Genomic DNA, 17,664 nt, shown 5'->3' with positions numbered 1-17,664 from the left:
GAGGCTCCGGATCCTTAGGTTTTGGTTTCTGCAATTGTTTAAAAAAAATCACAGATAACTTACTTGCACCCAAGAAAAAGCAAAAGATAAAAATGAAAAAGCTGATCCTTGCACATAAATATGCATGTGTTTGATACTTTGAATATGCACTTGATAATCTCTAGACCTTCTCTACTTGGTCCTAATCCCAGATAGTTGGCTGTTATGCACTGAGTTTAGCATTTTTTAGCAGTCAGCTGCTTGACAGACAATGCAAACAATAATATTTTAATCATTTCCAAGAAACTAATGCATAATGCACATTCCCACAATTTATACCTAACACATGTTGAGTATCATGGTAGTGCCATGTACAGATGTACTAGTTTAGCACTACCAAGAAGGCCTTGGTAAATCTATATGAGATAAGACCTAATTACGTCAAAAGATCCATGATGTTGCTAATCTACAATTATTAAGACATAGACTTTTCAAGATCATTAAGAAACCCATGGAGGTGCTGATGAAAAGCATGGCCATAATATTCAAGAAAGCAGAAAATAATACAAACTAGTTAATGCATTAAAGCAGCAGAAGTCTCATACATACAAGCAACAGATAATATCCATATCACAAAACATATTTAGATTATTTCCTTTGAAGATCACTAAGCATTATCCAAATCATAAGAATATCTTATTAATGTCGAACAGCTATGTTCTTGGGTTCAATGTGTCCATGTCTCTTCTTTCACTAAATGTATAACCTAATACAATAAATGTGCATACCTGTCCTATGAGATTTTGCATTCACCTGTAAGCACACATAAGTGCAATGAAAGTAAGTACCTGGCCTATAATGGCACCTATACAAACTGGTCTCACACTCAAAGGAAACGAACTTAAGAACAGCTTGCTGTGTTTTGGTGTCAGAACACACTGGAAAAACACTCCATCACTTCTATAATGATACCCCAAAGTGCAAGACATTGGAACTCCAGTTTTATTTGTACATCATCTAACATTTAGTTGGGAGCATAAAGTAAAAATTTACAGACTATGTCACATGAGTGCGGGTGCGGGTGCGGAGCAATTTCAAAAATTTTGGACACAGGAACACGGCTATATATATGTATATATATTTTTTAAATATATATATATATATAACAATAATAAGACTCGGTCAAAGTTGTGCCAATTAGGGGACACGACTATATATATATATATAACAATAATAAGACTCAACTATATATATATATACAAAGATCGAATTCTTTTTTAGTTTTTATACGTCTTTTGCCCTAAAAATGAACAAAAATAGACTCGGTCAAAGTTGACCGAGTCCAAAATGTGGACGGACTTGGCCCGGGTGCGTTGATCGAGTCCGACACTTGGTTGACCGTCTCCTCCCCGTGTCCGCACCCGTGTCGGGTACGAGCGACGCGGGTGCGTCGACCTTTTAGCCGAATCCGTGTGACTTAGTTTACAGGCAAACTATCAATCAAAATTAAAAAGCTGCATCAACTCCATAAGCAACAAAATTTTACAGTTTATAATATTTAAAATCACCTTTCCTGGAAAAACATTAGTAGTAAATGGTAGAACAGGGTGTGGAAATGATAAATTCTATATGGTAGCGAAAAACAAAAAGTGTTACACTCTCAAGGATCTAAGTTCCAACCAAATGTCTTCCATCAAGGTGGGGAAAAAAAGTGTTGCATCCATTTGGAAAGGATCTGATATAGGATGTGTGCAGATTACCTGGACTAGATCCTGAAAGCCAAAAATGCCCCTAATGTATCCCAATTCCCCATACATTACCATTTCTGACTGAATACTCAAAAACTCCGAGTTCCTTGATGTTGCATCAATATCCCTCCAAGCTTTATCAGTCTACCCTCCCCTAATTCTTTTAGGTGCTAATGGGATGGTTCTGGTGTTCACGCTTAGTTTCACTAAAAAGTGGAAGAATGCACATGACATGAGAACATGGAAGAAAGCCTTAGCCCCCAAGATTTTTTTATGCAAAGAGGCACCTTTTTGAAGAGGAAAGTGGAATTGAGAAGTAATGCAGGAAGTAGAAATGAGAAACAAAGGGTTTAAAAGTACATGTGAATTGGGAAGAGAGAAGTGATAAGGATGCATTTAAGAAGTAAATTAAGAAGTCTTTTAGAAAGGCATAAATAAAACAAAAGTTGTTATAGTATATGATACTACTAACTCATCTAAGATTTATTAAATAATTTTTTTGCTGTTAAAAACATAAAGTGTGTGTTAACAAAATACTTATTTGACCTAAAATATATTTGATCTAGCTTGAACATATCTAAGAAAATCATTATTTATTGATAATATAATAACCAGTAAGCAGAAAGTAATGAATAAGTATACCGTAAACCCAGAACACACATGAATTATATACAAAGTAAGAAGAAAATTTTGAACATTTTTGTGTGGACATACTTTTTAAAATGAATGACCTAAAATACCTTTAAGTCTAATAAAATTAAAACATGTGTCACATAAGTGCGGATGTGACATGGCAGTTTCAAAAAGCTTGGGTGCCGATATATATATATATATATATATATATATATATATATATAGAGAGAGAGAGAGAGAGAGAGAATCACTAGAATATGACAATTACCATGTGAAGTGGGCATTTCCAACATTTTTTTTTTTTTGCAAATCCAACCATGTAGATGTGTTCGGCATGGTGAATTTGCTAGGAATCAACTGTTACATCGTGTATTTTCAATGAAAAATACAATTTTTGGATGCTTGAATATTTATGAAGACAATGAGTTGCTGATTTTAATCTTGTTTATGCAGCATAATTGGATGATTCCAGAGCTGGTCCTTATAAAATGAAGCATGCATATGACATATCACATCTGTATGGTTAAACTTAAGAGAAAAGAACAAAATAGCCATGAAAATCGCAGTTCAGATGGTAGTTCACATATTTTTCTCATATTCTAGCGACTCTCTCTATCTCTCTCTGATAAAACTTGACCACGTCCAGTTTCAGACAGAAACAGACCGGACCTGACACTACCGAAGACGTGTCCACCGCACCAGTGAGACACAGGTGCATTTCCCTTTTAGAAGTGTCATCATTACATAGATTAAAACATTTGCATTTGAAAATTGCATAAAGGGATATTTTTAAAAGAGTCCTTAATTTATAAGCAATAATTCAGAAAGGCACCTACCTAAGCCCCCATTATGTTATGTTATAGTTATAAGCAATAATTCAAATATCCAGGAAATGTAGATGCTTTGGGCAAGATGTTACAGTTATGTTTATACATGAGACCCATTATGTTATGTCACAAACACTAGCGGTTAATTACAATATTACAAAAATCACATTGATGAGCTGATCTAAATTCAATTATATAGATAAATGATAATATCCTGGTTCCACATGCTTATGAAAAAGTGATACATCCATAGGTTCTCAAATGCATCATAAAAACTTTAAATCTAGATTCGTGAAGGTTGTTTCTATCCATACATAGACCTTTGCAGCTTGCATGCATATGCTCATGGTTTGCATTATGGAAACCTTGTGGTGATCAACATTACTTAGAGAAGTTCATCATGCAACCACGCATTCTTTACAACAAGCTGTTGCAAATGCCAACCACATGATAATGCTAAAAATATAACCATAACCATATTTGTAACTATTATTTTGACCACACAAAGAAAAAACTTTGAATGTTTCTAGCAACTAACACCACTTTAAACCCTCTACATTTCCATCAAATTTGTATCTTGCCTTGTACACCCTTTTTTGCTATTAATGTTTGTCCTTTCAACAAACATCCAATGTCATTCATATACATGACTTTAATCTCTTCACTCATCATCCACTCAATGCCGGCTTACTTATAGAAACATATATACATATTTATTTCTTAATTTATGTAGTCATTTATATAAAAGGCAGGTGAACTTGAGTTTTTTCTTTACCATCAAGCATAAGTTGAAATCAACTTGGGTAGAATTTTGATAATATTTTCTAAGTTATCAAACTTGGTAGTGCAGATGGTGACAATCAGCTCAGGCAGAATTTTGATAATTTCTAAGTAAATTTGGTGATGCATAGGTTGTTGCATATGCAATAAAAAGAAGGTGAAATGTCTATTACTGAAGAAAGATTCAGTAGAAGTAGGCAAGTATCCCCTTACATGATTCCAGTTGGTAACATTTGATATTAATTATTAGAGATAATCTAATGAACAAATGGTCACAAAGTTTACCCAACTCCTTTCTCAACAGAGCTCCTTAGTGAACCAAAATTTGGGTTTATTGCGCTCACATGGCATACATGAGATGGACGGAATCTATGTGCAACTAGGAATTGGCACAAAGAAGGTTATCTAACCCTTCGTCCAGCAAAACTTGCCAACATTCAGTTTGATATGCTCCATTTAACGGATTACATTATGCATACCACCCTTTTTGACATTAAAAGGTTAATCAGATGTTCGCTAATCATTTTAACCCAGATTCTTAAGAAACAAAGGTGGTCTCTTGCACTAAAGACCATGATCAAGGCTAAAAATATTTTTTTAAATACACTGATATAAATACACACAAATTTAATGTGCTACGAATTGCACAATATTGGGGGTTGCCCTTGGAGAAACAAATATGAGGCACCACCAAGATATTTCCAGAAATGCTACTAGGCAAAGAACTTAAATAAACCAGATGGCTAACACAAAATAGGGTAAGTTAAAGGGTACTACAACTGTCACAACAGACTACCTTCATAGAAAATTCTAAAAGTGATCCTTACCTTTCAGTTCCCAAATATCCAGCGAGTCAGAAACTGTCGATGATAATAAATAATCCCTGAAAGCCATGACCTCATTGGACAGCTCAGGCCTCCGTTCCTGCAATGCAACGTTCTCTATCAGCAATAAAAATAGTCATTCAATGTCAAGAACTAGTCATCATTACAAGAAGAAGTTTATGTCAAGGGCTAACCAGAATTTTAGAGAATATAAAGCCCCTAACTTCTTGGCTGAGATCCTCTGTACGAGGATCTTCTAGAGTGACCCCTGCAGCATATAAAAGTAACAGTTACAATAAATATGCAAAACCTTAACTACTCTGACACACAAACACAAACATACACGCATGCACATGCACATGCACATACATCTAGAACAGAGTATTTTGTTTTAGTACATAACATGCCTACATCAAGTGACTATCATGCAAAACCATAACTTCAACGGGTTGATTGCTGCAATTTAAGCCATCAATTTGTCATTCTAAACATGTTGAATTTCAAAAACAATTTAATCTCTGTTTGGGAGCTGTTGTTAGGAGCGGGCCTGACAACGGAGATTAGATCGGTGGATTTGGCAACAACATCCTCATGAGAACGTTTTTGAAATCCACCCATTTATAACATCATCTCCCCTCCCAACACGGTGGCTCCAATCAATGGAGACGCTTGGGATTTGGTGAATCCTCCATCACTGCTCACAACTACAGCCCTCAAACAGAGCCTTATCCAGGAATGGATTATGATATTCTCATCCATCATATCTGTTGAGACAAAAAGAATGAAAAATCTTATTAATGATCATCCCTAATCCTCCTTAAGTAGAGATTAGGGTTAATAAGTAAATTTACAAAAAGAGGACATGAAAGATTAAATAATAAATAAGACCACCTGATACTTTTCTAATTTCTAATAAACCCCCTCACGATAATATCTCTCAACACTCCCCCTCAAGCTGGAGCATATATATATCAATCATGCTCAGCTTGTTACAGCACTTTGAAAATTCTGCGATAGATAGGGGTTTTGTAAAAACATCTCTACTTGATCTTCTGAAGACACATGCACAGTTGATATATTTCCCACTTGAACCATATCCCGAATATAATGGCAATCTATCTCAATATGCTTAGTTCTCTCATGAAATACAGGATTATTAGCAATGTGTGTGGCTGCTTTATTATCACACATCATCTTCATAGGTAAAAATACCTTAATGCCCAATCCCGTAAGCATAGATTTTATCCAAATCATTTCAGCAGCAGTTTGTGTCATGGCTCTATATTCTGATTCAGCAGTTGATCTTGCTACTACAACTTGTTTTTTGCTTCTCCATGAAACTAAGTTGCCACCAACAAAAACACAGAACCCTGTAGTGGATTTCCTATCATCAACAGACCCGGCATAATCAGAATCAGTATATGCAACCACATCAAGATTTGCCCATTTTGTAAACAATAGACCTTTTCATGGAGATGTTTTCAGATATTTAAGAACCATCATAGCTGCCTCCCAATGAACTTTCCTAGGTTTATCCATGAATTGACTCAACTTGCCAACCGCAAATGATATGTCAGGCCTAGTTACAGTAACATAGAGAAGTTTACCAATGAGAGTCCTATAGGACTTACTATCAACTGCCTCTGATTGCTCGTCATACAGCAGAAGTTTAGGATTCATGGGAATAGTTGCCGGTTTTGCACCAAGCATACCTGTCTCTTGTAAAAGATCAAGCACATATTTTCTCTAAGAGAGAACCATACCTTCTTTATTTCTTGCTACTTCGATTCCCAAAAAGTACCTGAGAGGACCCAATTACTTTGTAATAAAGTATTTTTGCATATATGCCTTGGTGCTGGAAATCTCTTGCTCATTATCTCCAGTTAAAATTATATCATCAACATAAACCACCATAATCACACAGCCTTTAGAGCTACTCTTTATGAACAAAGAATGATATGATGGTAACCTCTGGAACCCAACTTTAGACATCACCTCAAACAATTTGTGAAACCATGCTCGTGGGCTTTGCTTTAGCCCATATATTGTCTTTTTTAGCTTGCACACTTTGCCACATTCCCCCTGTCGTTCGAAACCAGAAGGTTGTTGCATGTAGACCGTTTCAGCTAGATCCCCATACAGAAAGGCATTTTTCACATCAAGCTGAGTCATACTCCATCCATGATGAACAGCCATAGAAATAACTAAGCGTATAGTACCCATTCTGGCCACGGGAGAGAAAGTCTCAAAGAAGTCCACCCCATATGTTTGGGTGTAGCCTTTGGCGACAAGACGAGCTTTGTATCTCTCCATAGTACCGTCAAAATGATATTTAATAGTGTACACCCACTTACAACCAACAATGTCAGCATCAGAAGGAGGATCGACAAGCTCCCAAGTCCCTTGAGAAATTAAGGCATCCATTTCTTCTTTCATGGCTTGCTTCCACTGAGGATCTAATAAAGCCTGTTGATGATTGAGAGGATTGGAGATAGCAGATAAAGCAGATAGCAAGTTTTGCATGTTCTTTCCAATCCGGTCTATGGACACAAACATTGAAATTGGGTGCAGAGTACACTGACGCGTACCTTTCCTCAGGGCTATGGGCAAATCATTTTCAATCTCTGGACCTGCTCTACTATCATCAGGAGAAGCAATAGAATCATCAACATGATCTCGATCACTGTCAGTCGGAAGAGAAGACGATGAAGGACCATGAGAGGAGGTTTGACGGTGAGTATACACCAATGGAGGATCATGGAACCGAGTTAAAGAGGGATCAGAACCTAATGAGGGCCCCAAAGGTACTGACTCTAAAGGAATGGGAGGAATCGGTAAGGGAAACAATTTGGACATATCAGGATTCACACGAGATGCGCCCTGCGAAAAATAAGGAATGTTCTCAAAGAAAGTGACATATGCACTGATATACCCTTTACGAGTAAGGGGGTCAAAACATTTGTATCCTTTTTGGTGTTTTTGATACCCAAGAAAGACACACTTTGTTGCTTGAGCAGCTAGTTTGTCAATGATAGGTCCCAACTTTTGCACAAAACAGATACAACCAAATACCTTAGGAGCAACTTTGAACAAGGAACACTCAGGATAAAGTTTTCTGATAGGAATTTGATCATTAAGAGCAGAAGATGGCATCCTGTTAATAAGGTAACAAGAAGTAAGAAGGGCATCTCCCCAAACAGAAGCTGGCATGTTTGTTTGAATCATAAGAGTTCGAGTTACTTCCAAAAGGTGTCGGTGTTTTCTTTCAGCTACCCCATTTTGTTGGGACGTATGTGCACATGAAAACTGAGGGCAAATCCCATTATCCCGATAAAATTGTAGTAGTTTGCTGAATTTGAATTCAAGAGCATTGTCAGTGCGAACAATTTTAACAATGGAACCAAATTGAGTCTTTATTTCAAGAATAAAAGATTGGAGAATACACAAGACTTCATATCTCTCCTTCATTAAAAAGACCCAAGACACTCTAGAATAGTCATCAACAATGACAATGTAATACTTAGACTGAAACCTATTAGGAACCCGACTAGGCCCCCAAACATCAACATGAATAAGATCAAAAGGACTGAGACTAGAACAACTCTGACTTAAAGAAAAGGAACTACGATGATGCTTGCCCAACTGACACGCTTCACACTGAAATGACGCTGAAGGAGAGACCTGTGGAATCACTCTTTGAAGCTTTGAAAGAGAAGGATGACCCAATCTGAGATGTCATTGGTAGGAATTAGAACTCGATTCCTCACATGAAGTAGCTACTCCAACTGGTTGTGTAAGATAGTAAACACCGCCTTCCTCATGGCCTCCACCAATCTTCTTCCCAGACAGCAAATCCTGAAAAACACAAGAACCCGGGTCAAATATAACTCGACAATTTAGCTCTTTTATAAGCTAGCTTACGGATAATAGATTCTTAGGAAACTGTGGAGCATAAAGAACATTTTGTATCTGTAATGTAGGTGTAAGATGCACATCTCCTTGCCCCACCATTGGGGATAATCTACCATCTGCCAATTTAACATGACGAGGGGACGATTGATAAACAAGTGTAGAGAAACTATGTGAGTCTCCACAAAAGTGTCGAGATGCTCCATAATCAATAATCCACATCTTACCCCCATCATCCACCTGAGTACCCGCAGAGCACGCCCCATCAGTCACTACAGTAGAGGCAGACATCGATGCAGAACTCTGTGAAAGAAGTTGATCATATTATGTACGACTGAGGGTGATCGTATTGGTTGAAGAGGTAGGCACAGGTTCAGTGACGGAGAAAGCGCTCTGAGTTGTTGCTTTGGGGAACAATGGTAAACTCTGAGGGTGACTTTTAGGGTTCTTATCCCAACAACGATCCACAAGATGTCCCTGCTTGCCACAATAAGAACATTGAAGTCTGCTACGACCTCCACTGCCTCTCCCACGACCTCTACCTCTGGAAGAACTATTAACACTATGCCCACGTCCACTAGTGACAATGAGAGCCGAAGTCTGAGTCCCCATGCGGCGGAGAAAGAGTAACAACAAGACAACTTAACCTGCTGTAGGCATCAGCTAGTGTGGGTATCTCAGAGCCAGTAAGCATTTGCACCTTGGCTACAGAGTAATCAGGAGATAACCCTGATAGAAAACGAGCCACCATAGTATGCTCCTGATGGGTTTTATGATTCATGCAGCAAGGAGGACGAATAGAGTTGAGCCTTTCATAGGCTGATTTAACTAATGCATAATATTGGGAAAGATTCTAATCGCCCTGCTGCAACTGAAATATCTCTTGCGCAACTTGCAAACTTCTACTGACATTTGTCTTGAGAATATGTGTCACGTAATGAATCCCATATCTCCTTTGCAATAGAATAGTAGATTAAGCCATCTGCAATATGTGGTTGAACACTGTTCATAATCCACGACATAACAATGTCGTTATCTTCCTGCCATGTGACATATTTCCCAGTTTTTTCTGTTGGTTCCTTTTCTAACAGAATATGTTTTCGACGATGTCCTGACACAGACATCATAAAAGTCCTTGACCACCTTTCATAATTATTGTCATCAAGCTTTACGGATGACCCATAAGAAAAAGGGTTAGCAAAAGCTTCATATTCTGCAGACACTTCAGACCTTTGCTCACTGGACTTTATTTCAGCCATGTTATTTACCGCTGACAGTGGTAAGTCAATTAGCAGGGTAATACAAATATCCAGACAAAATCGTGAGCGATCAACAAGATAAAAAAAACACACCAACACAATGCAGATTTAATTAAATCTGATTCCAACAACAGCAATCATGACAGACTTAACATCCACTGCATCAACACGACTCAGATCTTACTAATTCTGATTCCAAAAACAGCAGGCACAACAGATCCCATGCTTACCATAAGAACACTATTCTGATAAACACAAAGATCAATCAATCTCACCATTCAGATCTAATCCAATATCAGAGATCTACGATACTCGACATCTGGTCAGTTCATGATCTTAGATTTGCTCCACAAACCACCACACTATCACGATATCAGGTCTGCTCCACGAAACCTCCACACGATGGCAGATCATTCAGATCAGATCCAACGTCAGCAATCCATGCTACCCGACATCTGGTTATTTCACGGACTGAAATCTGCTCCACAAAACACTACATGATCACGATATCAAATCTGCTCCATGAAACCTCCACACGATGGCAGATCTGATTCGACACGATCCATTACTATTACTGAAGCGTCATCAGCAAGACGCAAAGGAGAGACACACGATCTAGGGTATCTGATCAGATCTGCATATTGTACAGATCTAGTCAGATCCCAGGTCGTAAAAACTTAGGGACCAAACCGATGAGAGGAGGGGAAAGGAGAGAAGACAAAGAGGGAAGAAAAGGTCACGATAAAGAGGGAAAAAGAAGAACAGCAAAGGCGTCGGATTCTCCCAAGAGTGAGAGGCTCTGATACCATGTTGAGACAAAAAGAATGAAAAATCTTATTCACGATCATCCCTAATCCTCCTTAAGTAGAGATTAGGGTTAATAAGTAAATTTACAAAAAGAGGACATGAAAGATTAAATAATAAATAAGACCACCTAATACTTTTCTAATTTCTAATAAACCCCCTCACGATAATATCTCTCAACAATATCCATTTGATGAGTCATTCTTTAGATTAATAGTATATACCGGACAGTACCTTATCCCCACCCACCCCCTCACACACGGGCGCAGATCAGGTCATGATGAACATGAGCGTTTTTGCTCATGCTGACATCGTGGCCGTCTGTTTGCATTTTGGATGAATGCCACATGGTTTTGTTGACTTTTGAGCTTTTTAAAATGCAAATCGGATGGCCACGATGTCAGCATGAGCAAAAACGCTCATGTTCAGCATGACCTGATCCGCTTCACACACACACACACACACACACACACACACACACACACACACACATGCACGCACATTAACAACCCACACACACCTCATGGTTCACCCACCAAGTTTTGTTCCATTTCCCCAATATCCGTTTGGGGCCAAGACCTGGAATGAGTTCAACTTCCTCAACAAAACAATATCCATAGGGTATGTTGGATGAAATGGTTAATTTGTCTCCTACATATATGCATGCACACACACGTGCTCACAAATGTGTGTATGTACAAAGTACAAACAAGCACACCCACACACATGGATGCATCTACAAGCACATTAGCAGTCACTGTGTGTGATTTAGAGTAGAAGAAAACTAAACGGTTACGAAAGGCAAACCTTTCTTAATGGTGGTATCATCCATAGCCTTATACTCCATATTCTTCAATGCAAGCTCCACCCCGTAACCACCAAGGTTTAGAAAACCACCTGCACCAATTGCACCACAATTTCCAGACTTTGTTTCGCATCCAGATGGCAGTACTGGTCTAACAACATATCTAGCTCTTCCCTGTCAACAGAAGCAATCTAATCAGATAATCAAAAAATATCTTAATGATCAATAAAGGCATCATATGATTGTGGTTATCTTTTCATATTGAGAAGCCAGAGAAAGTAGGATTTACAAATTTTAGCACCAAACATTTATAATGCATCTTGGAGAGAGAGAGAGAGAGAGAAAGACGACAAACACAGTAATACCAATAGAATGTCAACAATTGAAAGATAGTGAACTTTGGCAAGTTTCAAAGAACCATGGAGATGTTGCAACTTTAAAACATGAGGACAAATGAGAAGATGGAAACCTAAAGCAGGAACTAAATGTTGGATGCTGTGCTGCTACCTATAAAAAATGCCCAAATTGGCTGCAAGTGGCTCAACCTTATAAATATGAAAGCAAATAGAATGATGGAAAGACTTAGGGCCTGTCAGGATGACAAAAACAATTTTGGTAGTTGATTTGAAAAAAAATATATTTACAAAGAAATTGATTTTAAATGTTCTCGGTTAACACTGTCTGGATGCCAAAATCAATTTTCTTGCATGGTTTGCGTCCCGCACGCACACACAGCTGGCCTCCACAATCAACAAGCCAGTCCAATACTACAACAGTGTCTCTCCAACACAATATTTTTAACTAAACCCTTTTCTATCCCCTTAATGCCTCCGTACCCAAAGCCTTCACCAACTCACAGCCTACACCACAGGGACACACTACTTTGCCTGTGTCTCTCTTTTGACAACCTCGGACATGCAACACGACTCAGCTAAGACTGTGACATGCCTTTGACATGAGTTTGACTATATCAGACACAGTCAAACATGAGTCAGTGGACAATCATATCCAAATTTGAAAAAAAAGATAGAAAATTAAAGAAGAGGGCATTATGGTCTTTTTAACCAGTTTCCTTTTTTTGTTATAATCAGAAGGGGCACTCACCTGCATTCCAAGAAGAGCACACAGCCACACACTGCAATCAGCATGGGAGGACCCTCCTTTATAGGAGGAGAGAAACCATTACCTTTTACAATCCTTTGATACAGGACTATGTTATCGTGGTTGGAAAAAAAAAAAGATGAATGCATCATGCATTAATCTTCTTAACTACTTTATTTTTTATACCATATTTTTGAAACAATGGTTTTAATATTAAAATGGAACCCATTTGCAGTTTGGTTGTTTTAACTTTGTGGATTGTTTGAATCCAAGACCCATTTAATCTAAAGTAATTGATGTGATCCAAGTTATAAATCTAGGTCTATACTATCCAAATTATATCATGAACCTAACGAAGCCATTTAGTTATAAATAAACTCATACATTGCAATAAGATAATATATCATTACATTTTTTTATTAAAAATTTGTTATATATACATGTCATCATGTCTTAACTTTCAAAAAAAAATATTTGAATCCGTATCCTGTGACTCCTATCCACAAATCACGTATCTGCCAAATGCAATGGAGTAGGCTAAAAACTTGAGAGAAATTATAACTAGACAGGAACTATCTCCAAGCACATTGTTTGCGGGACAATTTTCAAAAAAGTTAGGTATGGTGGACAAGGTCTCAAGCCAACCTAATAAGGGCCAAATGTACTAAATGTGAACCGAAAGCCCTGCATAGTCTGACTGTTGCTTAGAGGACCCAATCCAATGCCACACCTAGTAGATTGTACGATTGTAGAGAAATGGAGAAACAACTTCCCTGGATCATTTTTCAGCATATAAGATATTACAGTGAATACTATAAAAACTTACATCAAACAAGTATAAGAGTTAGCCTAAACTTATTTAATGCATACAAATTACACAACACAATATAATAGAGAGAACTCATCCTGTAAGCCCTTGCAAACTACTGCAATAACAACAAATAAAAATAAGATATGGAACATAGAAACATCATGCCGCCTACCATTGCTAACCTGCACTTGGTTGGGATAATATTGAATATCCTTGTATAGGAACACTAACCTTCTTAGCCGCTTCTACAAGAGCCACATGAAAATCTTTGAAACACTGTGTACCAAGAGCTCCATATAAGATGACAATAGGGCTTCCAACACTCGACTCAAAATATATGTGATCAAAATTAAAAAGCTCTGGTTCTTCAAATGAGGCTCCAGATCTGCATAAGAACAACATTTAACAATTCAGATGCAAGCATAAACACATACGAAGCCTAGGAAGCCAGTTCAAAAAATTACGATAGCAGAAAAATGAATCTTACAGCTCAGCTGGGGCATCAAGCCAAAGTAGCAATTCTGAAACATCAAAAAATATACTGCTACCAGTATCAACCCAGCAACATTTCCCTCCAATGTTTGTAGGATTCTTGCTTACCAAGATGTGGTCTGTTCTCTTGTCATCTGATCCTTCACCTGGGTCTAGAATGTCAGAACTAGCATTTATTGGACTAGTTTCATATGTCAGAGGAAAAGAAGACAGTGATTCCTCAGCTAGCTGCCTATAAAGCACCAATCTTGGAGATGCTGACCGAAGGACAAGAGAAAATTCAAACACAGATGACAATGGTTCGTTCAAAAGAGAACGTCCATATCTGACAATTTTCTGAAGGCAGCCTTTTGCAGTTGAGGCATCAACTTCATGCTTAGCTTCATGCCAGATGTCAATAAACTTCCAGAACTGGTCCTTCCATTCCTTTGATAGCAACTCACTGTTCAAGGGATAGTGTTATTAGCACACACAAATTCAAATAGAAGCTGATTAAACAGTATTCCATCATTCAAAATATATGAATGTTAATGCAAAATTGAGATAAGAGAGTTAAACCCAAAAAGGCATATGCTAAGATTTTTATTCAGACCCAATAAAAAAAACAAGTGTTACTAGGTAAAACATCTTAGCAAAAACCACAATTGACAAACCACCCCTTGCTCATTGCTCCATGCAAGTGGAAGTAGGCATTTTGTGGTAGCATCATAGTACAGCACCCAAAACTAGTTGTGCTTATGGTAACAAACCTATATGGGAACAAGTACATTCAGCACAAATCCTATTCCCTAGTCTTGAAGGAATTGCTAACCGACCACATACAGTCACCAGCTTTATTTCGGAGGGTTCATCAATCAAAACCAAGTCCTCTGGCAACCATTACTTTGTTATAATATGCATTCACCATTGTATCGGTCAAAAATCACTCACTAACAAAAGATGACGACCATGCAATAGATCATAACTCGCCCCATATTGATGCACCAAGCTGAAATGATCTTTCAAACCATATATGCTCTCAAAATAAGCATTTAAAAACTCTGTGAACATATGGATGTCGATCGAAACAATACACTTTTAATGCAGTCTTATTTTTCCAAAAGCATGTGTTACAACCGTGTGAGAATTCATAATTGAGAACAATTTTTCACATAAAGATATGCTCAATTATACTACAAACCCACGTTCTCATCAGTCTTACACAAGACAATATGAGAATTTTCACCAGAAGTAAACAGCAGCCCAATTAAATTCATTGGTAAACTCTGGAATACGATTAATTCTGATAATCAACAGTAATTTAATGGACAATTTAGAGGGAAAAAATAGGTTGAACGAAAACCAAGGGCACTAAAAGAAACTAAAACAACTAATCTAAAATACAAACTTCACTAGCATTCCACGTCAACCAAATCAAAAAACACACAGTCAAGCACAAATAAATTCAAGAATTGGTAGAACACTGAAACTGCGAGAAAAACAAGGCAAACGAATAGCAGGTAGAGCCAAAATCAACTCGAGCAACTATTCAAAATCTTCAAGAAAAGAAATATCGCTAACATTCAAGATCGACGAACTCAAATTAGCCTTGAAAAAACTCCAAATCAACAAAATTTCATCCCATCCGCTGAAAAAACATAAAACCAAAAAAATGAATCGCCGCCGACAATTCCAAAAGAACGCATTGTGATACGACCGAATCGAGAAACAAAGTGAAAACCCTAAATTAGTATCGATCGAGATGGCAATTACCCGGCTTCCAATAGCAGAGGAGTTCCGGTCCACTTCGCCCGGAGCGACGCCTGCACATTCTTCGGACGACGAACCTCACCAGAGACCAGGCTTCCGGAGAAGCTCAGCAAGAGCGAGCAAACGATCAAAGCGATCGGAACCCTAAATCCGATAGATCTCCGGCGTTCCATTCTCCTGAGTTCCCGGGAATAGCGAGAGGGAGAGATGATTCAGACACCTTCCTTACGAAGAGATCATCTCCGAAAGAGGAGGGAAAAATATCTGATCGAGATCACAATAGATCGCGAAAAACGAGAAATCTCGATCTTCTTTTTCTTCCCCTATTCTTTGTTTTCGCCCTTCTGCTTCTCTCCTCTGTCTTCTTTCTGAGATTTCGCTCCCAATTTTAGGCTCTTCATATGGAAAGGTTTTAAGGTAAGGATAAACGGTTCGGATTCGGGTCGGATGTGATCAAATACCATATCTAACTAATCGGATGTTGGTTAAACGGATTCGATACCATATCCACTTCATATGCCCGTTGAATTAGGACATTCATGATATTTGGTAGCAAAAAAACAAAATCATACCCACTTCCGATTACAATGGAATAAGGTTTCGTCTTACTAAATTCAACTAAACGGAACCAGATTCATTCATATGTCAAATAAAATCTGATCTATTGACACGAAACCATATTTTTGCCTTACGTATCCTGTTTCGGGCGTGCCAGTACTGACACGAAACTAACATTAAACCAGTTTCAAAAACACCAAAAAGCTCGTTTCTAAATGCATATGAAACTCAGCCTTAAGATTATACGAAACTGGATTCTTATATAAGTGAAACGAGCAGCAACGTATCATATATAAACTCAAATGAAACTAGCGTCGAAACCAGTTTCTTATGGTGGCAATAATTGCATCTCACAAACAAGGTAAGAGATGGGATAATAGGACCTCCGTAGCCTCCTCTTGCACCTTTCTTGTATGAGGCTACCATGGTAGGTTATTTATTTTTCTTATATCTAAATATAATGTTTGTACTTTTATATCAATTTTAAAGATTTGATAAGACATCCAAGAGATCGTTCTCATACTTGCATATATTGGTAGATATTTCACGTGGACCTAAATATGCAATTGATCACACATTATAAATTGTGACATATAAAGTGATCTTATACGCTTGGGTCATATGACATCTTATAAAGTATGATTATAACAATGTATAGATAATTTATGTGCCCTCATATGTCAAATTTTAATTTTTATGATGGGTTGAATTGAATGATGGATTCAGGTATGCTTCTCCTTTATATTTTATTTGTTTATTTCTTATCTTTTCAATGACTTAGAATGGACAAATTTAAGGATCAAGAAATATGATTATATTAATATTTAGATAACTTATGTGTCTTCATATATCAATTTTTACATTTTTTATGGGCTAAATTGAAAATAAGGCTATTGAGTGCTTACAATTAGATTATGGTTCCCAAAATCATATATAGTGGTTGTTCTCTTTTGCCTCCTCATTAAGAAATAAAATCATTCATCTTTCATTAGGTTTAAAGAAGAAGAAAAGGCCATCTATAGAGGTTTTAGAATATCTAACCCATTAAGATCTACCAGTGCAATGATAGATTCGGGTACGCTTTTGTTTTATGCTTTATTTGTTTATTTCTTATATTTTCAATGATTTAGCGTGAACAAATTTATGAATCAAGAAATATGATTTCTCTAATCAGAAATCCAACAATTGGTATAAAGCTTCATGTTCTTGTTAAATCGTTGAAATATTTAATTTTATCATTATTTTTTTGTTGGGTCACTGGAATCCCATTGGATTCGGTTTTCCCCTTTGATCGTCGGTATTAAGGGACATTAATAAAAAAACATTGTTATTTTTTTTTGCCACAGCCAGCGGTGTAGTTTGGGGTTTGCTGGGTTCGACGACCA

General features: G+C 37.4%; 1 protein-coding gene across 3 annotated transcripts in view; it reads right to left on the bottom strand.

Annotated features, from left to right (window-relative positions):
* The window catches only part of EBS1 (EMS-MUTAGENIZED BRI1 SUPPRESSOR 1), a 109,789-nt gene extending 93,682 nt beyond the window's left edge, over positions 1-16,107 (bottom strand). For all 3 annotated transcript variants that reach the window (XM_089993529.1, XM_089993598.1, XM_089993667.1), the window contains exons 1-6: positions 15,725-16,107; positions 13,968-14,414; positions 13,712-13,865; positions 11,571-11,742; positions 4,986-5,059; positions 4,795-4,891 (exon numbers count right to left, since the gene is read on the bottom strand). In XM_089993529.1, the coding sequence (XP_089849655.1) occupies positions 4,795-4,891; positions 4,986-5,059; positions 11,571-11,742; positions 13,712-13,865; positions 13,968-14,414; positions 15,725-15,894 (1,114 nt within the window). In that variant the 5' untranslated portion in view covers positions 15,895-16,107. The remainder of the gene's footprint in view (positions 1-4,794; positions 4,892-4,985; positions 5,060-11,570; positions 11,743-13,711; positions 13,866-13,967; positions 14,415-15,724) is intronic.
* Between the last annotated feature and the right edge of the window lie 1,557 nt (positions 16,108-17,664).

This window comes from Nuphar pumila, chromosome 1 (genome assembly GCF_984573655.1).
Source record: "Nuphar pumila chromosome 1, dmNupPumi1.hap1.1, whole genome shotgun sequence".
Lineage (NCBI taxonomy): Eukaryota > Viridiplantae > Streptophyta > Magnoliopsida > Nymphaeales > Nymphaeaceae > Nuphar > Nuphar pumila.
This window is presented reverse-complemented; position numbering and strand designations above follow the sequence as displayed.